This window comes from Sarcophilus harrisii, chromosome 4 (assembly GCF_902635505.1).
Source record: "Sarcophilus harrisii chromosome 4, mSarHar1.11, whole genome shotgun sequence".
In the NCBI taxonomy this organism is placed as follows: Eukaryota; Metazoa; Chordata; class Mammalia; order Dasyuromorphia; family Dasyuridae; genus Sarcophilus; species Sarcophilus harrisii.
This window is the reverse complement of record NC_045429.1, coordinates 426,085,392-426,107,803: the sequence shown is the minus strand read 5'-3', so window position 1 is coordinate 426,107,803 and position 22,412 is coordinate 426,085,392. Positions and strand designations below refer to the sequence as shown.

The following is a 22,412-nucleotide window of genomic DNA, read 5'->3' as shown; positions in this document are numbered from 1 at the left end:
AAGGAAAAAGAGACAAACCTTTTTAGGTGGATTTATTTATTCAATCATTTCAATTATGTTGACTTTGTGACCCTATCCTCATGTTTTCTTGAAGTGGTTTGCCATTTCCTGCTGCAGCTCATTTAACAAATGAAACTGAGGCAAGTAGGTTTAAGTGACTTGCCCGGGATCATACAGCTAGTAAATGTTTGAGGCTATATTTTAACTCGGGAAGAGGAATCTATCTGGTGCTATACCCACTTCACCACCTTGCTATCCTTTTTAAGTCGATGTAATGGAGAAGAAATTAATGAAGTTAGAAAAGAGCTTAGAATTAAATAACATAAATTATTTTGTCTAGCCACCTCATTTTGCCCTTACATACACATACTATACATACATACATACATACACACACAGTGAAACACCCAGAGAAATGAAATTATGTAAGGACAAACTGCTAGTTAGAGAAAGGCAGGTCTAGAACCCCGTTTTGAATGGTATTTTTCCCAGTTATATTCATTTCCTTCAAGGTCCAGAAGATGATGTGTTGAAGCATAGGTGGGGTAGAAAGTTGGCTTTATTCAGGTATATTAGCTTTTCCTCAGAGACTTGGGGAAAAAAATAGATTTGAAGAAGAAAAAGATATATTTAAGGGTGGAAGAAGTAGAATGGCCTCTAAATTAGGAGTGTATGGTCATCTGCTGATAATTTCAGTATTGGAAGACATTGCTAATCTTACAGACTGGAAGAATCATTGCTCTGTGTACAATGTGTGTTTTAAAGGAGACAATCCTCCAGACAATGGGTGAGTGGGTGTGTTTGAAAATTGAGTTTTTTGGAACTAAGGAGGCCAAACTCGTTGCCCACAGCCTGTATCCCTCTCAGCCAGAAGACAGGCAGAGAAGACAAAACTTGGGAGAATCATGTGTTGAAGCTGAATAGTCCAGCTTCCAAGACGTGTTTTCTGTGTGCCACAGTCATGTGAAACTTAACACACAGCAGCTTTGGTTCCCTGTCGATATGCAAATCCATTCTGCCCTTCTGCCTTTTGGTTTCCTGACAAGCGGGTCCCCATCCCCCATCTCGCCCTCCTCCCGCCTGCCACTTCCAGCCTGACAGTCCAGATTTTCCAGCCAACTGCTGGAGCTGACTTCCTCAAACTTTTTGGAATAAAACTAGCATCCATAATCGTCCACTCAGTTCCAACACGCCCGTGCCTTCCTCCCCAGACTAGAGAACAGACCGTCATCAGGTAAAGCTGTGCTTCTACCCCACCTCAGTCCTTAAGCCTTTCATCTTTGTCTGGTGGCTTCTTTCTTTAGGGAAAGTCAGGGGATACTACAGTATGGATGCATGGCTTCCGGGGATTGTTTTGTTGCCACATAGATGTTTCTTGCCTGGAAATCTGCAGTGTGTCCCGTAGTGGCCTCTGTCCTATGATAGTAATAAGAGTAAAGGATTTAGGGTTCCTTTTTCCCCTACTCCCACCCGCTCCAAGGCTCTGCTTGTAATTTTCAATTGGCTAGGGAATAGAGATTAAGAGATTTTAGAGCATGGTACACAAATAGGGGAAGCCATATACTGGAATACAGAGGTGGAGGGGAGAAGTGTTAAAACCATCTCATCTAAGATTTCTGGGCTTTCAGCATTGCAATTAGCAGTTGATATGGCTGGGCTTGTATAGAGGGGTCTCTCAAGACTGGTCCTTAGTACTACAGGTACAGGAAGGTGAGAAGTGTAGAAGAAATGGACAAAAATGGCTCTTGTAAGCTAAGCTTACTCAAAATTGTTAGTACACAGGATCGGAAAGCCAAGTGGCATATTACACTGAATCATTGCTTCTGTGATGGAGACGATAAGCCATGGCAGAAGAAAGATTAGTGTGAACTTTTGAGGGACTGAGTCCTTGACCTTCAGACACTGCCTGATTTCCAGCTTATGTTTGATTCTCTTGGGATGTAGCAACAGGGCTTCTGATAGTAGAAAAGAGGGAAATCTTTATGGCCACAGCAGCTGGTTAGTATTAGAGCAATTTCCTGAGAAAGGAGGAAGAGAAACGGCAGCAGTAGATTTGGGAGGTGGGGAGGGTTTTGGAGGTTAGAGCTTAGCTTTGTCGTGGAGAGGCAGATAGAAGAGAATGAGAATTAGAGAAAGCAAAACAGATTGAGGCAGGGAGGGAAATCCTTTCAGTGAGCAAGTTTCCACTCAGCAGTCTATTATCTATCTAAGAACTTAGGGTTCCTTTGAAAGAAAAGTAAGTTAGAATCACTGATCAGAACAAAATCTCTACCTGGTGTCTATTTGAATTCTACTCAGATCATTCTCTTTTCCTTATCATCCCCTCCAGGCTTTCTGAGCACATTGTGGAGAGAGAGGGAGGAGAAATTATTCAGATCATTTTTACCTTTTTCTTCCACATATGTAGAGTTAGAAACGTTTGCATTCATGATAAGTATTCTAAACCATGTCCAAGTCAAACAGCACAAAGTGAATGTTCGGTTGAAAAGATTGGATGTGTATGGGAGGAGGAGCAGACAGACACTTTGAAACACTCCTCAGCTTACCATCTGGTAGCTTATTTTAATGAATTTTTTTAACAGCACTAACCTGCTGAAGAATCACAGATGTTAACAATGCCCTCTAAATACTCAATTTTTATGCATTGGTTCAAAGATCTAATTGTTCTGCCCTGGATAGTCTTGGCATATGTATTTGCTAATGTTTCTCTATTGTGTGCATTTGGGTGATATTTCACCAGGATAAACTATACAGGGAGGAGTCAAGGAACCAAACAAAAGTAATGTGTTTCTCCAATGTTTAGATTTCATCCAGAGTTAGGTTCTTACCTCTTTGGTCATAAACCATTCTCACTACTCTTCCCTTCTCAACATTATGGTTTTCTCTCTTATCTCTGGCCTGGAGTTTGAAAGCAGCTTTCTTACATATTCCTTGCAAACCCAAAATCTGGACAGTATTCCTTCCCTCAGGATGTGGGAGTTTAGCATCCTGCTGCTGTTGCTGCCATCAGTGGTGAGTTCTGCTCATCACCCAGAAGAAATGTTAGATACACAATGGAAGCTGTGGAAGCAATCCTATGGAAAAGAATATAACAGCAAGGTGTGTGGGGATCTACAGGGAGGCATGGGTTGTGCTAATGGGAAGTATTTGAGGGGTCAAAAAACTTCTACCCTATAACATTTTTTAACTACTAGGCCTCTTTCTGTAGAAATTTTCCACTTTAGACAAACCTGCTCACTCTGTTCTTCACTCATACTTCACCCTCTCTGACTCCAAGCCATCTCCAGCTCTCTAACTTTTCCAAATTGCTTTCTTTCGAAAAATTTCCCAGAATAATTCAACCCAGTTCTTGCAGTCTCTTGGTTGATATCATCTTGGGACATAAGATGTAATATGACTGTAATATTTTGTATTTATATACTAATATACAAGTAGTCTTCACATTTTTTTCTCATACATATTTAGTTTACCCATATTGTCCTCCTAGAGTATGGGAGTATCTGGTGTCTTATCTTCTGAATTTGTGATAGCATTTTAAGATTATCCTTAGTGGAATATACAAAAGATGTTCAATCAGTGTCATTACTATCTCTGCTCTGCTTAGGTGGATGAAATCTCTCGACGTCTGATTTGGGAAAAGAATCTAAAATACATTTCTACCCATAATCTGGAATTTTCTCTTGGTCTTCACACATTTGAGCTGGCTATGAACCATTTGGGTGACATGGTAAGTCTTTCTCATCGCTTAGTTTCTTCTTCCTTATGTAAAAGGTAAATCTCAATCTAGCAACAAGTTGCCAGCTCATCCTAAGATTGTATTCCATTTAAAAAAAAGTATATCTTTTGGAATTTTTGTTGCACATCAAGTTACTGTGAGATATAGTCCCTTTCCTTCATTGAACCTTATGTTGTAATTCAAGAAAAAAAGTTTAACATAAGTGACAACTATGTCTATTGTAAGGATGCGCCTGCTTCCTGTACTCATAGCACCTCATCTTTTTACTAAAAGCAGAGGGATATGTGTTAAATTTTCTGTTCTCTGGATTGAAGATTGTTCACTATAATTAATTTGAAATCATATTGTATATAATCATGTTTTATTCTACTTTCTGTGTTCTACATCGTTTCTTAAGTCTCTCCGTGTTTCTCTAAATTCCTCATATTCATGATTTATTGTGGTGCAATATTTGTATGAACTCTATGCCATTGCTTAATCAACAGGCACCCACTTTGTTTCCAGGTTTTTACCACCACAAAAAGTGCTGCTGTCAATGTTTTGTTTTGCATCAGCAATGAATTTCTAGGCTTGCCTTTAAATTTTCTACTTTGGAATTCCTCAAATACTGCTGTCTATCAGCTTCTCTTAAGAAGCACTTTTTTTCAAATCTGGCCTCAGACACTTAATATTTCCTTTCTGTGTGATCCTGGGTGAGTCACTTAACCCCAATTGCCTCAGCCCAAAAAAAAAAAAAGAAGAAGAAGAAGAAGAAGCACCTTTTTTGCCCAATTCAGACCAGTCACTTGGAGTCACTTTGGAGTCAGGAAAAAAATTCGAATACCCCAAATTTCAGGTAAAAGTTTTTTAAAAACAGGCAAAATAGTTTATTTAGAACTTAGGTTCAATGTGCTTAGTTCTTCTAGAATCCTACCAAATCCGTGCTAATTTTTCTACTTTTTTAAAGCCTGGCAGACAAACTTTATAGTTTGGAGGTTTGCCCATCTATCTTTTTTCTCTACTCTTAAATACTTATTTTTAACAAACACTTTTTAAGTTTGAAACTCTATAGTAGGTGCTGGAAGAAACTTAAAGTTTAACTGGGATATCATCATCCTTACCTTCTTAGAGCTTACAATTATTTAGGGGAGTTTATGTGTAAAAAAGACATAAGATCATAATGAAAAGACTTCTGGGTCTGGGGTCAAAATGGCTCATCTGCTTATCTCCTTTGTCACCATTGGCAAGCCACTTTTACTGTCTGGGACTCAGTTTCCTCCTGTGTGAAAGGAAAGGATTGAGTTAAATAAGATCCTTCCCCAACTTATGACTATGATCATATGATTTGTTCACAAATAATTATAATATAGGATAAATGCAAAAAAGTTGTAAACATAGTGCTATGGAAGGATAAAGGTCATTATAATTAGGTTATATGAGTTCTGAATCCTGCTGAGGTATTACAATTTTAGAAATGTTTTATGCCTATTGACCAATTTTTAACTTTAAATTTCTCAGCTTCCCTTTTCTCCCTTAACAATTTTCAAATAAGCATTTACATTATATTGGAGAAGGCATCAAAGAATATGAACAAATTGTCTCACAAGAATTGCAAACTATTAAGAAACATATGCAAGACTTGTCCTAATCATAAAAGATAAGAGAACTGCAAATCAAAACAACTCTGAGATTTCACTTCCCATCCAACATATTGGACAAAAGATGGAAATAGTCAATATTGGAGGGGCTAAAGAAAGACAGATCCACTAATGCACTATTGGAGCAGTTGTGAATTGGTCCAGCCATTTTGGAAAACAAATAATTTGAAATTATTCTAGATTTTGAGGCAAATATACCAAGAAAGGTGCCCACATACTAAAATAGTCATGGCAGCACTTTTGTGACAGCAAGAAACTGGAAACAAAATAGGTGCTCCTTGATTGGAAATAGCTCAACAAGTTGTGATACATGAATATAGGTAGACCACTATGGTCTGTAAGAAACAGAAATATGTTGAATTTATTTATATTATTATATATTGCATGAATATGTTGAATATGAAGAATTTAGAGAAATGTGCAAAGACTTACATGAACTGATGCAGAATGAAATAAGTAATGCCAGGAAAATATTAGATACACTTATCACAACAATGCAAACAAAGAATAATAAAAGGAAACTAAACAGTATTTTATTATAATGACCCAGCTTATCCTGGAAGAAGAGGTGAAAAAACATACTTTCCTTCATTATGAGGACTTTATTACAGAGTCTGGGAAATCTCGAGACAATCTTTAAATCCCAGGATTTCCACAGAAATGAAGAGTAGAATCATCAGAACCTACTCTTTTTCCAAGCTTTGTCCAAATAAAAATCTTTTTTTACTGATTTTATTACATGCCTCAATGTTCCACATTTTACATTCTTTAGGTTATTTTCTTCTCCATCATTTCATATTCAATCTTTTCCAAATCCTTTCAATATTATCTCTATAATATCTTTCTCATCTGTCCTTTTCCCTCTAATCTCTCTACCACTATGCCTAGAGTAGTTTGAGAACTTCCTAACAAACTCTTTTGTCTCTGTTCTTAATTCTTTGCAAACCATTCTCCATACCACTCCCTGAATAATGTGATTTATGCATACATATGGTCGTGTCAGTCTGGCTCAAAAACCTTTCCATTAGAATATTGCACAAACTGTCTGACACAATGTATTGGTTATCTTTGCTGAAATCCTTTCTCCTTTTTTAAAAAAAATCACTGTTACAAAAGATGGCTCCTGGGTCAGGGATAGGGGAAAAGATATATATGGAAACAAAAGTGATATAAAAACCAAAGGCAATAACAAACATTCTTTTAAGGAAATCTGCAAAGAATCCTTTTATAAAGCAAATAAACTTCTAATTTTGTTTTTTGTTTGTTTGTTTTGAATCAGATTTTTGCATAGGTTTTCTTAACGGGGAGCACATCAATAATTACAATTTAATATTATGATAGCAGGAATTATAATTAAAGTCCATTAAGGTTCTACTCTGATACCTTATTAGGGAAGAAGTAACCCTGAGTTTTCTAAGTCTATGCCAATGGTGGAATAGCTTTTTAGGTTTTCTACTAAGGAGAAGAGTCAACAGGGATAGCTCTAGAGATGGATTACTTGTCTTCCTAGCTAAGTTTGGCAAAGTTCATTACTAGATTGACTCCAAGGATAGTGAAATATTTAATCATAACAATTCTCAAAAGACTATTAAGTTATGGTGGGTTTGTAATTTGTATTAGTAAAAGGAATACCCACATCAGTAAAACTAAAGATCTTTGAAATTTTTAATATATAGTAAATAAGAGAGAAGGTGTTTTTCTTTTATTTTTATCTATATAAGCACATACTTCTTCCCCCTCCCCCCTCCATACCCAGGAAACTTAAGTAAAAAGTCATTTTCCCAGGAAAAACAGAAATAGAAGCTGGGACTTTCTTCTACTGCCTCTAGGTACACTGCTTTTCCCTGTTTTCCATTCCCATTTCCTACACACATACAATAGTGGATATAGTCAGATATAGGATTTAAAATTATATTGCCAAACCTTGCCAATAGAAAGATCCAGGTCATAAGCCAGACTTTAAAAAGGCAACAGAATTAAAAAAGGAAAAGACATGACCCAGAATCCTAGGGATCAGGAAGGGTTCACAGAGGAAGTGTGGTGTTGAGATGAGTAGGAATACAGTGGATAAAGAAAGAGAGAGGCAATTCTAGTCATGGGTAGTGTGAGCAAAGGAATGGAGGCAGGAAAGTACAAAGATTGATATATACTGGGAATAGTGAGTAGCCTTATTTGGTTTGGAAGGAGTAACAGGAATCAATAATGGGAAAAGAACATGCTGCTATATTTCTATTAGGAGAGTGTGAACTATATTCAGCAGGCAATAGAACTCCACTGAAAAGATTTTTGAGCCAAGGACTAACATCACCAGATGTCTGCATAAATTACATTACTACAGGAGTGGTGTGAAGAATGATTTGTAGAGAATTAAGGTCAGAGACAGAAGAGTTTGTTAGGAAGTTCTCAAACTAATCTAGGCATAGTGTAGAGAGTGGAGGGAAGGGGACAGATGAGAAAGATATTGTAAAGGTATAATTGAAAGGATTTGGCAAAGATTGAATATGAGAGATGATGGAGAAGAAAATAACATGAAGATCATGAATGTGGAACATCGAGATTGATGTAATAAAGTCAGTAGACAAAGAAGATTTTTATTTGGATGGAGCTCTGGAAGAAAGTATGATTCTACTCTTTATTTCTATGGAACTCCTGGGATTTAAAGATTGTCTTGAGATTTCCCAGTGTGCAAAAAGGGATCTCTAATCTGTCACCCTGCATAATTCACAATCTTTGAAATCACTTTCTTCACCCTTTTTGTTGTTTTTTCCTTTCATAATGCTGATTGTTTCAACCATTTTTCTGTGTTTCAGACTAGTGAGGAGGTAGTACAGAAGATGACTGGACTGAAGATGCCCCTGTCCCGCTCCCAGAACAATGACACCCTCTATATTCCTGACTGGGAAGGCAGAACCCCTGAGTCTGTTGACTACAGAAAAAAGGGCTATGTCACCCCGGTCAAAAATCAGGTACCTTCTGTGCTTCCAGGATATGTATATGTGACTGCTTCCATTTCTTGTTTCTATTTAATAGGATAGTGAAGGGAACTGCCAAGACAGGAGGCAGAAAAATGAGATTCAGAAGGAGAAATCCAAGTATATTCCAGCTTTCTTTATATACTTGTCTCAGTATCACCTAAATCTAGCAACTTAATCTCTTTTGCTCATCTTCTTGTAAAAATGATTACACTGCACATAGCTCCTACTCTTCTTTTTTAAAAGTCAAGCTTTTTAATTTTTATTTTATTTTTTGCTTTTTAAAATATCTTTAACCAATTTTCAATAAAAAGTTCTTATGACTATAAACTCCAGTAGCAACTTAGCAACAATTACCATTTTAATGTCTTCTATCATATCATCTACTTTCTGTTTGTGTATTGCTTATTCCTTCTCTAAAATTTTAAAGTGAAAACTTATATCTCTCTCTTATTGATCTAAGAATTTAGCACTAAAAGTTTTCTTTGGCAACATTCCAGAGATTTTGATTTGTAGTACCTATATTGTCTCAGTTAATAAAATCTATTTTGTTCTCTTTCACTTAAGCATATTTACATTAAACTTTATTGATGTCATTTGTATATAACTTTTACTTCTGAATATATCCCTCTGTCTTTTCTACTTCTTGTGATAAAGAAAGGAAACAGAAAAAAACCCAATTCAGTAAAAATAATCAATAAATCTGCCAGATTTGAAAGGATAGGCAGTTAGTGCACACTTATGCAAAAAAGAGGTCTATTTTCTCATTTTTTCCCTTGAGGTCATGCTTGGCTAAATTTAATTATACAAACAATATGCAAATAAAAAACAGAAAAATAAGTACAATAACTGAGATTAACGGTGAACCATAAGAAAACAGATAGCACAATGGATAGAGTGCCCAACTTGGAGTCAGGAAAACTCATTTTCTTGAGTTCAAACCTGGCTTCAGATACTAGCTGTGTGATCCAGGGATGGTCACTTCACCCTGTTTGCCTCAGTTTCCTCATCTGTAAAATAAGCTGAAGAAAGAAGTGGCAAACTACTCCAATATCTTTACCAAGAAAACCCCAAATGGGATCATGAAAAGCTGGGCATGATTGAATCAACTGAATAACAACAAGCAAACCATACAAACTTTGAGGAGTTATATGCTAATTATCATCATCCTCACCATCAGAGTGCTATACAAATGTTATTCACTTCGCTTTAAAAAAAAAACAACAGAATGGGTAAGATTTCAGTAGGCACAAAGAGGGCAGAAAAGGGTATGCTAAGCAAAATCACAAAAGCCAGAACACTGTGAATTATTATTGAACCTTATATTGATGTCCATACTATCACTTAGGTTTACTTCTCCTGCATTTGAATTTTCATTTTCTTCCTTGCTATTGGCTCCTTCTCATTTGGCCATAAAAATGCTAAAATTTCTCCACTCTTAAAAAGCTTTCTATTGGTCCATTTACTCTGTCTCATCTATTTCTTTCTCTTAATTTCTAAACTTTTAAAAACTATCTTCACCTAATACATCTAAGTTGTAAGAACTGTAATGTCTTCATTATTAATTAATGAATTCTAATTGCCAAATTTGATTTTTTTTTTCTATTACTGTTCCCACAGGATATTCTCTTTTCCCTCAATTTCACAGGCATTACATGTCCATAGTTCTCCCCTTCCTAGGGGTTACTTCTTCATCTATCTTCTATACTTCTTCATCTCCTTTCTGATTCCCTTATTATCGGCATTTCCAAGGGCTGTTTTTGATTCTCTTCTTTTCTTTCTACTATCCTTCAGCAATCTGGCTCATTCCCATGGCTTCTACTACCATCTTTATGAAAATGATTAGAGCTGGAAGGAAACTTAAAGATTACCTAGTCCAGCCTTATCATTTTCAGGTGAAGAAATTCAAATAGATAATGAAAATAATTTGTCCAAGGCTTCCCAGGTAGGACAGACTCCAACATTCATTTTTCTATGCTGTATTTCTTCACCTGCAACCCGGTAGGTAGGGTAAAAGCTGCTTCACCCCATCAAAGAAAGCCGTATAGGTTTCAAGCTGGAAGAAATTTTGATTATCTGTTTCATGGGACTCATCTTACAAATGAGGAACCTAAAGCCCAGTGAAGGGAAGTGATTTGATTAGACCAATACAACTCATAACTAAGAAGCTGGGACCTCAGGTCTTCTGCCTAAGTCCAGTGTCCTTTCCATGAAATGGTGCTCCTAGGCCTTCTCTTTGCCCTGGGAGGAGCATGAGAAGCTGCCATTGCCTACCCTCATTCTCATAGCTGTAGCAAGAACTTCCATAGCAGAAAGCTCATGTTCTTTGTAGCCAAAGATGAGGTTGCTCCATTAGACATTTGACTCCAGGACTTTCCCTCCTACATCAGTGTTCATTAAACTCTGAACTGTTTAAGAGCTGGGACTGTTTGTTTTTTGCCTTTCTTTGTATGTCAATACACATTGCTAAGTTCAGAGTTCAATGGACTAAACTACTAGTAGTCCTGGTCTCTTATCTGAGCTGTAATGCCTCTGAAATTGAGGGAAAAGAGAATATCCTGTGGGAAAATGGGTAATAGTATAGAAGCTACAAGGAAACTGAAGGAGAATGAAGAAAAAAAAAAAAAAGACAACCAAATTGGCAATTAAAATTAATTAATAATGAAGACATTACAGGTAATAACAATTTAGAGGTATTAGGTAGAGATAACTTCTAAAAGTTTAGAAATAAAGAGAAAGGAAGCTGTACTTGCCCACAAGACATCTTTACTTCCATGTCTCCAATCAAGGTCATTATCATCCTTTGAGTTTGCTGCCGATGACACCACTGTTTGTCTCTGGGGATACAACTATTTGGTCTTTACTTTTCAAATTTGGGATTATCTTCCCTTTCCTTTCTCTTCTATCCAGTCAGCTACAAGGTCCTTTTGATTCCATTTATGTTCCAAGGATGGATGCTATCTCCTCTCTTCTGTTTTTACTCTGAACATTTTATCATTGGCCATCATTACCACCAACTTGGATTCTTATAATTGACTTCTTTCACATCCACCCACTTTTATTCCCCTCTGTTAATCCCTTCTTGTTAATCCCAGCTGGAATCACTGGTGTTTTTAAAAAACATGTACACAAATACATATATATATATATATATATATATATATATATATATATATATATATATATATGTGTGTGTGTGTATATTGATATTCACATACACAGTCTCTGTTGATCATAGCCTACCAAACAAAGCCTCAAGTTTTCTGGGGGACACTCAAGACCTTCTGCAGCCTGGCACTAACCTACTTTTCTTATCTCATGTGCTCTCTTCAGTATTCCACCCATACTGGACAACTTTGTCCCTAAATACACATTATAATTTCATGCCCCTGTGCTTTTGCTTGCTTGATTATTCCCAATGCCTGGAATTCCATTCTTCCCTTTGTTCTTTGATTTCTTATCCCCTCCTTAAAACCCAATTTTTGAATTGCTACATATTCTAGGAAACTTTTCCTAATTCTGTTGCTTCTTAATGACTTTTTTCCTTAGACATTGCATAACATTTTGTTTTTTCACTCTCTAATGTATTTCTTGTAATTTTTTTATGGTTGTTTAATCATTTCAGTCATGTCTGATTCTTCATGACCCCATTTGGGGTTTTCTTGGCTGAGATCCTGGAGTTGTTGCCATTTTGTTCTCCAGGTCATTTTATAAACAAAGAAAATGAGGCAGGCAGGGTTAAATGACTTGGCCAGGATCACACAGTAAGTGTCTGAAGCCAGATTTCAGGACTATCCTGACTCTGGGCCAGGCACTCTATTTAGTGCAACACCTTTCTTGTAATATCAGGTATTATAATTGTCTATATTTATACCTTATCTGACAATATCACCTTAAAGACTAGGCCCATGTCTCATTTAACTTTGCATTTCTTCTACTATAAACACAGTGCTCTACATATGGTAGATGTTTAGAAATATATATGCATATTTATATTATATATAATTATGCTGTTACATAATATTCATTATGATATAAGTTACTTAAAATATATTTTATTCATATATATATTTATATTTTTAACATTGGGTATCTTTTTCTCAAATAGATTGGAAGTATAATGACTAATCTACCATTCTTCTCTTTCCTTATTGTTTAGGAGATTATCCAAGGCAGGAATCATTAAATATGTCAGTTCTATCAAATTGGAAACTCTTTAAGGATAAGGATAAGGATTCCATTGAGTTGGGAAATTTCCATGGATTGGGAATATGTAGATAGGAATCTGTCCTTCTCTTACCTCTGAATCAACCTTTATTCCTTAGGACATTTGGGCAGGAGTTTAGTTATTTCTTAGTTATATGTAATAGTAAAGGTGAAATCCAATTTCTGTTGATACATTTCATGATCTTTATCCTATCCCTGACATCCCAGCAGATTTTTACTTTTTTAGTTATATTTTGTTTTAATGGATATTAAAATTGATTTTCATTCTCTGGGAGTATACCAGGTACATATTGGTGGGAGAAAACAGAATGTGCTAGTAATGTGACAAGGAGCACTAGAAGTCAGAAGACTTTAGTTCTAGGTTTGACTTTGCCACTGATTAGCTACATGACCATAGGCAAGTCTTTATATCTGTAAAATGAAAGGTTTCTAAATGATCCTTAATGGTCTCTCAAGATTTATCATCCTATAATTCTAAGCTAACCTGGGTTTTAATAGTTGATGTACATAAGAGTTTTTCAGTGGATCATCTTTTGCTACATGGATCCCTGAATTGTGACTACATATGAGAAACATCATTGAAAGAGAAAACTACTAAATCAGTACAAAAATATATATATATATAATTACTTTATTTATAAGAAGAAACTGGAAACAAATGTCCAACCATTGGAAAATTGTAATACACTAGTGTGACAATATTATTGTATTGTTACAGTAATAAGAGAAAGTCAATGAACTATATAGAAAGAGTTGAAGTAATATAGAGCTTAGGAAACAGAATTAATACAGTAAAGAAACTCACTATATCAAATAATAACAAAACAAAGAAAAGAATTTGGAAGTGGACATAGTGAAGAAACTATTTGTTAAAATGTGTACTTTTCTTTCTTTTAAAATGCTGACTGATTCTCTGAATATTTCTCACTCATCATCCCAGGGTCAGTGTGGCTCGTGTTGGGCCTTCAGTTCTGTGGGTGCCTTGGAAGGCCAACTCAAGAAGAAGACTGGTAAACTCCTCAACCTGAGCCCCCAGAACCTTGTGGACTGTGTGTCCAAAAATGATGGCTGTGGTGGGGGCTATATGACCAATGCCTTCCAGTATGTACAGGAGAACAGGGGCATCGACTCTGAAGATGCTTACCCTTATATTGGACAGGTGAGCTGTCCCGCTAGACACAGACAACATTGTTTTCTCTCCAATCACCACCTTCCTATTTCTAACACAGTCTCTTTTGTCCTAGAACTATTGCTTTGAGCTTGCTTCCCTTTCATCCTGCTTTTGAAATGGGACCATATCTCTAAAGCAGACAAGAAGGAAAATGCTACTCTTCTAAGCAACTCAGTGAAGCTTCCAGATCTTAAAACTACAACTTTCCTCTCTTGCTACTTGTCCTTAGAGAATTTTATCAAGTGTATATTCTTTTTTTTTTTTTTTAATTTTAAATTTTTTTCTCTTAGGCAGTTGGGGTTAAGTGACTTGCCCAGAATCACGTAGCTAATAAGTGTTAAATGTCTGAGGCCGGATTTGAACTCAGATCCTCTTAACTTTAGAGCCAGTACTCCATCCACTGTGCCATCTAATTGCCCCCTCAAGTGCATATTCTTTTTTTATTAAAGCTTTTTATTTTCAAAACATGCATAGATAGTTTTCAATATTCACCCTTGCAAAACCTTGTATTCCAAAGATTTTTCTCCCTCTTCCCCAATCTGGTCCCTTAGACAGCAAATAATCTAGAATATGTTAAACATGTGCAGTTCTTCTACACATATTTCCACAATTATCATGCTGCACAAGAAAAATCAGATCAAAAAAGAAAAAAATGAGAAAAAAACAAAAATGCAAGCAAATAACAACAAAAAAAAGGTGAAAATTCTATATTGTGATCCACACTCAGTCTTCACAGTCCTCTTTCTGGGTGCAGATGGATCTCTCCATAACAAAACCATTGAAAATGGCTTGAATCACATCACTGATTCAAAGAGCCAGGTCCATCAGAACTGATCATTGTATAATCTTGCTGTTGCTGTGTACAGTATTCTCCCGGTTCTACTCTCAAGTGTACATTTTTAAGAAAATATCTGTGACTTTCTTAGAGGAGCATATTTGGAATTTTCTAAAAGAATCCAAACCTTCCTTATATATTTTGGTTTTTTGCCACTTTCTTTGACATGCTAGGCATTAAAGCTTTTAGAAAATTAGATCAATTATTATAAATTAATTTGCAGCTATAAACTAGTAAAAAAAAAAAAAAAAAGGTGATTCTTGATTTATTGTTGCTTTAAACAACAGAAATTAACTCCTATACTCCCATAAATCATTTCATTGGGCGGATCCTTAATAGGGAGAGGAATTGGATTCTTTATTGTAAATTCGAATTTGGGAGAGCCTTGGCTGTTTTGATCCTCAGTTTTCCATTAATAAAATCAAGGAACTGGAGTAGATGACTCCTAACGTCCCTTATAGTTCTATTAATATTTAACTCTCTGATACTAGGATATTTTATCCTAGTAGCAATGGAGAGCATAAATATATACGAAGATACATAGTGGCTTCTAGAATGGTAGTCAGAAGGCAGAAAGTTTTGAGATTACTAATCTGTGCTTGTTTTGGTGGAATCCTGCATAAAAGTAGGATTAGTCAGCATATCTTCCTTTTTTCTAGTTCACAGGAATTTCCTGTGTAGCTTGCACTATGCCAAGAATTAGGCCAAAAAAAAAAAAAAAAAAAGATAAAACATGGTTCCTCCCTTCAAGAAGTTCACCTTCTAATGGAAAGACAATATACAAAAAAAAAAAAAAAATGTATATATAACATATATAGTCTAAATGGAAAGTAATCCCAGAAGGAATACTCTAGCCTAGGAAAGGCCTTTCATAAAAAGTAGAATTTAAGATGAGGGTCTAGGAAGCCCAGTGGTAGAGGAGGATTAATGAAAAAGAATAGTCTTAGAAAATGGAGTCCCATGTGTGAGGAACAGCAGAAAGGACAGTATTGTTGGATCATAAGAGTATTTGGAGGGTTGTAAAAACAACAACAAAAAAAAAACGGATTAGGTCGGGGTGAAGGGAAGGGGAGAAATAGTGACGTAATAAGAACAGTGCTTTAGAAAAATTATTTTGACAGTTAAAGAAAAAATGAACTGGAATGGGAAAAGATTGGGTGCTGACAGAGCAACCTGGCTATTATATTATGGTAGTTCAGGTGTGAGGTGCCTGCACCAGGATAACAGGTGTTTAAGTAGGGAAAAGTGGAATGGAGAAAAGACACATTGTGAGTGCAGAAATGACAAGATTTGGAACAAGACTGGATAAGTGAATAAGAAAGGAGTTAAAGATGATACTAAAGTTGCAAGCCTGGGTGAGTAGAAGGATGGTGGTGATATCCTTGACAATAATATTGAAGTTGGGAAGTGGGGGAGCTAGGAGGAGGGAAAATGATGAGTTTTATTTTTGACATGTTGATTTTGGCATGTGTATAAGACATCTGGGTCAAGATGTCCAATAGGTAGTTACGAGAGATGAGAATGGAGGTTGGAAAGAACATAAGAGCTAGATACATAGATGTGAGTCATCTATGTAGAAATGATGATTAAATCCATGGGAGCAGATGAGGTCTGCATGTGAGATAATATAGAATGGAATAGAAAAGGGTCCAGGACAGAGCCTTGGGGGAAACCTGAAGTTAATGGGCATGACCTGAGAGAAGAATCAGCAAAGGGAACTGAGGATTGGAAAGAGCAGTGATATGACAACCTAGAGTAGAGAGATTATCCATCCAGAAAAGGGTGATCAACAGGGTCCAAGACTGGAAAGAAATCAAGAAGGATGAAGATTGAGAAAAGCCCATTGGATTTTGGAATTAAGAAATCACTTAGATCACTTAGAGTAGTTTTAGTTGAATAATGTGCTTAGAAGCTAGATTTCAGAGAGTTAAATTGAGTAAGGGGAAAGGAAGTAAAGTCACTGAGTATAGACAGCTTTTTCAAGAATTTTCCTTAATATGCCCAAAGGGCTACAAAACTGTACATTCTCTTTAATCCATCAGTGTCACTACTGGGTCCGTATCCCAAAGACAGTATAAAAGAAGAAAAAGGATCTACATGTATGAAAATGTTAGTAGCAGCTCTTTTTGTGATGGCAAGAAATTGGAAATTGTATGGATGTCAGTTAGAAGAATGGCTGAATAAGTTATGTTATATTAATATAATGGAATATTGTTGTTTTATAAGAAATGATGAGCAGGCTGATTTCAGAAAAGTCTGGAAAGACTTACATGAGCTGATGCTAAGTGAAGTGAACAATAGCAAGGGAACACTGTACACATGCAATGGCAAAATTAGGTAATGACCAACTATGATAAACTAGTTCTTCTCAGCAATGCACTGATTGAAGACAATTCCAATAGACTTGGTATGGAAAATACCATCTGCATCCAGAGAGAAAACTGTGACTGAATGTGGATCAAAGCATAACATTTTCACTTTGTTTGTTTGTTTGTTTGTTTTTCTAATGGTTTTTTCCCCTTTTGATCTGATTATTCTTTTTTTGTTCTATCTTTTCTTATATATATATATATTTTTTTTTTCTATAATTTGGTCTGATTTTCTTTAACATATAAGAATATATTTAAAAAGCTAGTATCAGATTTCTTGCTGTCTTAGGGAGGAGGGAGGTGTAAAAGAAGGAGGAAGAAAAATTTGGAACATAAAATCTTATAAAAATGAATGTTGAAAACGACCTTTACATGTATTTGGAAAAATAAGATACTAATGAGAAAAAAAAAAAAAAAAGAATTTTAATTGAGCAAAAGAGGATGAATCTAGGATGATAGCAAATAGGGATAGTCAGATCAAGTAGTATGGGTCATAAAGCAGAAGAAGATATAAAATGTCAAAAGATTAGAATCAGATAAAGGAATTTTGGAGTTCAAGAACATGAAACTAGAACATCTGTGAGTGATGGTGAGATCAAAGGTATGATCATCTTTCTGTAGCTAAGATGGAGTGGAGGAATAGGTTATAAGAATTAAATAGTTCCAAGTAACTGGGAAGTAGGATGTTTAAGAGAGTATCTATATGTGCCAAAGCCTCCTCATATGAGAGCAGAAGTTTGGATGGATGGATGGATGGATGGAGACAGAGAGAGAGAGAGAAAGAGAGTGAGTGTGTGAGTGTGAGAGTATGTAAGAGTGTCCTGGAGCTTGGAGGGTAATAGCTATCATAATCTTGATTGAGTAATAAATTTATGTTGAATGCATCTCACAATGGGAGAGACTGTTGAGTGACGACAATAGAAGACGGCTTGGAATGGTGGAGGGGAGCAAGGTACCTTCTGGCCCTTCTCATGACCAGTGATTTGAATGGTGTGCAAAGGGCAACCCGTGGTAGAAAGGGTGGTCAGTGATAGTGTTTCAAGAGACTGCTGAAATATCTTCATTTGGAGGTTTGTAGAATGTCAGCATTAAAAGAGACCTCAAATAATTAAGTACGAACTCCAACAAGAAAGTCCTTTGATCAGATAATACTAAATTGCACAGAGCACCCTTATCTTCAGAAATTTTCATCTCCCTCTTTTCCCACCTCCATTCCTGTTATAGGAATAAACCTGGAGGATAAATTAGCACTTTCTCAGTTGCCAGTAGAACATATTTTTTGCACATAGTTGTGGGAAATGTTAGACAGTGACCTAAAGCTCAGGAAATCCTTCTTGATGACCTAGTGCCAGAGGGATATTCTTGGCTTTTAAGTTAAGGTCACCCTATTTTTCTTAAGCAGGAGACACAGAAATATATCCTCTCTTCAAATCCACACAAAAGCAAATTTTGGGATAGTTTTAGCCCCCAGCTCCCCTCATTTTTTTTTTTTTTTTTTTTTTTTTTTTTAACAATCTTCTCATCCTCTTTCTCCCTGGATTCTCAGGATGAAAGTTGCATGTACAACCCTACTGGCAAGGCAGCAAAATGCCGGGGATACAGAGAGATCCCAGAAGGGAGTGAGAAGGCCTTGAAGAGGGCAGTGGCCAGAGTGGGACCCGTTGCTGTTGCAATTGATGCAAGCCTGTCCTCTTTCCAGTTCTATAGCAAAGGTAAGATGTTGAGGAGGGGACACAGGGCTTTGGTGGCTCTCCCAGCTGGGCAGAGTTGTGTTCCGCTCTGGCAAGGACTAAAGACCTGTAGGACTTGGCTCACACTTCTGGCTTCTGAATTTACCTGAGAAAGAACTTGGCAGCTCTCACTTCCACCTGGAAAGGTTGACTGAAAAATTCTGTGATCAGGTCTTAGGATGGAGAAACTTCATGGAGATGCCCCTCAAGTTGGGAGATCCCACAGAGATATTCCTGGTGGGGAGATCCTAGAGAGGAATGCTGGTCTCACCTCTGGGTGGGATCAGGGCCCCTCCAGCCTTGGGGAGCAGAGACAGAATGTTCCCCAAACGGCCAAGAATCTAACCTGCAAAAAGTTGTTCCCTAGGTGTGTATTATGATGAAAACTGCAATGGAGATAATCTCAACCACGCAGTGCTGGCTGTGGGATACGGGATTCAAAGGGGCACCAAACATTGGATCATCAAAAACAGGTAAAGGCTGGAAGGGGTCCCCAACATCAAGCCCACTCACCTCTTTCCTTCGGTTCCTTTCTTCCCTTGTACTAAGGAAGTCGGCAGACCTGGAGCGCTCCCTGAGGAGCATCTAAGAGCTTGGTCAGCGCTCCCATAACACCCGACTTGTTCATTCATTTACTTGTGTCAACTTAAGTCTCCAGTTCAGAGATACTGGAGCAGTCCGCCATTTCCTTCTCCAGCTCATTTGACAGAGGGGGAAACTGAGGCAGAGTTCAGTGACTTACCCAGAGTGTCTGAGGCTGGATTGAATTCAGGAAGACAAGTCCTCTTGTTTCCAGGCTTAGCATTCGATGCACTATGGCATTCCCTGGCACCTGCTAGTACCATAATACACTAGGCTAAAGGGAGAGTGTAGGGTCATTGACATCTTCATGTCCTGAGATTTCTGCCTTCACCTCTGAATTTATCCTAAAGCCTATTTGATGGCATCTTTTGTGCTGCTTTTTTCAGGGTGCATTTTGTATCTGCCCCTGGAGTCAGAATAATTATAACTTGGGAATTACCTCATACTTAGAAATGGAAATAATTGCAACCAAACCATATGGAACTAGAAAATGCAGCTGGATGGCTCTGTGGTTAGAGTTGGACCAGGAGTCAGGGAGGCCTGAGTTCAAATTCTGTCTCCCACACTTAGCAAGTCATTTACTCTGTCTTGCCTCCATTTCTTTAACTGTAAAATGAGGTAGTAGCACCTACCTTTCAAGGTTGTTGTGAAGATATGAGATCGTTGTAAAGTGTTTTGCAAACCTTAAAGCTCTATATAAATTCTACCTATAAGCTATTTGAAAGTACATTGATGAGGCTGAAATAGGCCTGGCCTCTGTAGGAGAGTTAGGGAGAGCAGTGGAGAGAGCGCTGGGCCTGGAGTCAGGAAGACTCATCTTCCTGAGTTTACATATGGCCTCACACACTTCCTAGCTGTGTGATCCAGGGAAAATCACGTAACCTTGTTTGCCTCAGTTTCCCCATCTGTCATATGAGCTGGAGAAGGCAGTGGCAAAGTATTTCAGTGTCTCTGCCACGAAAACTCCACATGGGGCCCACAGAGAATCAGACGTGGCTGAAAGACTGAACCATCATGGGCCTTCCTACCCTGTGCTCATTTCCATCTGGAGTCTTCCTTTTCTTTCTTTTTCTTTCTTTTTTTTTTTTTTTTTTTTTGGGGGGGGGGGGAGTTCCTACTATTGCTGTTTTCTCAAGACTATAATTCTCCTCAGAAATGGAATTCACGTTTATTCTCTCTTAGTTTAGTTCCCAGCTTTTGGAACCCTTCTTCACTAGGTAGGCCTGTAAAAGGATGGGCAGCTTTGTCCAGCAGCCCAGGGTGGAAAACCGGTCCTTTGTGCAGTGCTGTAGGAGAGGAGGGAGCAGCCGTGGCTGGAGCCTCCTAATGTTGTGAGGATGTGCCTGTTCCCCCAGCCAGTTGTTCATCCCTGCATTAGATGCCATTAAAGCCAACCAGAGCTCGGAGCTCTGTGGCAAGATTTAGAACCGACGTATGAGATGGGGAATGCCTGTTCACTGAGGGAGACCCCCCTGGAAATGTGCAGGGAGCCAGTGCTCCTTTCGGGCAGGTGGGAGCCCCAGGCGGCTACACTGGCCCTAGAGCCAAGCCAGTAAAACTGTTTTCTGTCACTTCTGCAGCTGGGGAGAAGAGTGGGGCAACAAAGGCTACATTCTGATGGCCCGGAACAAGAAGAACGCCTGTGGCATTGCCAACCTGGCCAGCTTCCCCAAGATGTGAGCCTGGCCTTTGGACTTTGTTTGACTGTTCCTTTCCACCTCCCTCCGTTCTTACAAGGCTGCAGATGCACTTTGGAAAGGAGCTGGCTGCTCTCTCTCAGAGCAAACCCAGGGGTTTGCAGACGGTTCACTTACAGCTTACCCTTCTGTATGACCAAGTACCCTTTGGATATCCTCCTCCTCCTCCTCTCCCCAGCCCCTGCCTCTACTCGGTTTCCTTCGAAATTTCAGGGTCAAGGGTGAGGTACAAGGGCTAGTTCCCAAGTGCACACACAGGGCCGTGGCCTGGGAGGTGGACGCTGGGTCGTAGGTGGTCAGGCTGTCCTGGTGCTGCTGCTGTGTCCATGGGAGGAGAGCTTCCAAACAGAGCAGACTCCCCTCCAGCCAGAAGTCAGTCCTTTTTGTTCTGCCTCGAGGCAGGGCTGTAGACAGTGACATGAAATCCTGTCTGTCCAGCTGTCAGGGTTCCTTCCATCAAGTTTTGTGAGTCTCCATAATCTCTTCCTCGTCCTCAAAAGTGAGAGGTGCCTGTTTTTCCATCTCGTTTCATGAAACTATGATTTTCTTATTTTGTAGTAAGTTTAGATTATACCAGAAATATGTATTTTTTCCTCTCTGCTTAAATGTTTTGAAATAAACTGAGTATTAATCATTTGTTTTAGTGCCTTTTCAATGGATGGCCTACTGGACCAATATCTAAACTTTTTCTGGAAATGAAAAAGGAACCCAAAGCTTTTGTCTTTTGCCCTTAAACAAAATTTTTTTTTCTTTTCAATTTAATATTTTTCCTCAGTTGCATGTCAAATTTAACATTCCTTTTTTTTCCCCAAATACTGAGTTCCAAATTCTTTCTCTCCCTTCCTGCTCTCCCCCTGTCTTGAGAAGGCAACAAGTTTAACTTTAAAAGAGTATATCTTAACCTGTTGCTAAATAAGTTAAGCCAGGTCAGCCTCTGGGCCAGTGGATGTGGCAGTGAGATCTTGGGAGCTGCCTTTTCCTTGAACTCACTCCCACTTGTATTGAAGAGTAACAAGGGCCCTGATTGCTGGAACAATCTCAGTAGAACAAATTGAGAGAGTGATGAAGGTCAGCTGTGCTGAGAGTCCTTCCTAAGAAGCCACACATTCCTGCAGAATGGTGGGAGGGGTATTGCTCTGTAAAGCCCTGTCAGGTTCTTTGTGCCTCTTGCCTAGTTACCAGACCTTCCTGAACCTGGCCTTCCTTCCTCACTAGCTCCTAAACTTTTATGGCCCTTGATTTTGACCCTTTTTCAGCCCAGGCAGAGCTTTCTGAACCCCATCCTTCGATTCCTTCACTCATTACCCCATTACCAGCCTTGGCTTTTTCATAGGGTGCTTCTTATCATTACTTCCTGACTGTGTGGTTTTTCTGCTTCTCCCAAAACCAGGGATACCTGCTTAGCTAGAACCCATAACAAGTGTGGGGTCAGGAGAAATAGCAGAGTTCATTTAGA

The 22,412-nt window shown here is 38.0% G+C and overlaps 1 protein-coding gene across 2 annotated transcripts; it reads left to right on the top strand.

Annotated features, from left to right (window-relative positions):
* The first annotated feature begins 415 nt into the window (after positions 1 to 415).
* CTSK (cathepsin K) lies at positions 416 to 21,590 on the top strand. 2 transcript variants are annotated; one of them, XM_012549708.3, is made up of 8 exons: positions 416 to 1,234; positions 2,955 to 3,099; positions 3,605 to 3,727; positions 8,184 to 8,339; positions 13,513 to 13,731; positions 18,494 to 18,659; positions 19,045 to 19,150; positions 20,840 to 21,590. In XM_012549708.3, the coding sequence occupies exons 2-8, from the start codon at positions 2,971 to 2,973 to the stop codon at positions 20,937 to 20,939; spliced, it is 999 nt and encodes a 332-aa protein (XP_012405162.1). In that variant the 5' UTR covers positions 416 to 1,234; positions 2,955 to 2,970; the 3' UTR covers positions 20,940 to 21,590. The 2 variants fall into 2 exon arrangements, with proteins under 2 accessions (XP_012405162.1, XP_003769964.1); XM_003769916.4 differs by having other exon boundaries at positions 420 to 1,234; positions 2,970 to 3,099.
* The last annotated feature ends 822 nt before the right edge of the window (positions 21,591 to 22,412 follow it).

What these genes read in the sequence shown, in the direction of transcription:
- CTSK (XM_012549708.3), top strand. Translation starts at nt 2,971, where the DNA reads ATGTGGGAGTTTAGCATCCTGCTGCTGTTGCTGCCATCAGTGGTGAGT. An exon ending in TTTCCAGTTCTATAGCAAAG is followed by an intron (nt 18,660 to 19,044) that starts GTAAGATGTTGA and finishes GTTGTTCCCTAG; the next exon opens with GTGTGTATTATGATGAAAAC. An exon ending in CATTGGATCATCAAAAACAG is followed by an intron (nt 19,151 to 20,839) that starts GTAAAGGCTGGA and finishes TCACTTCTGCAG; the next exon opens with CTGGGGAGAAGAGTGGGGCA.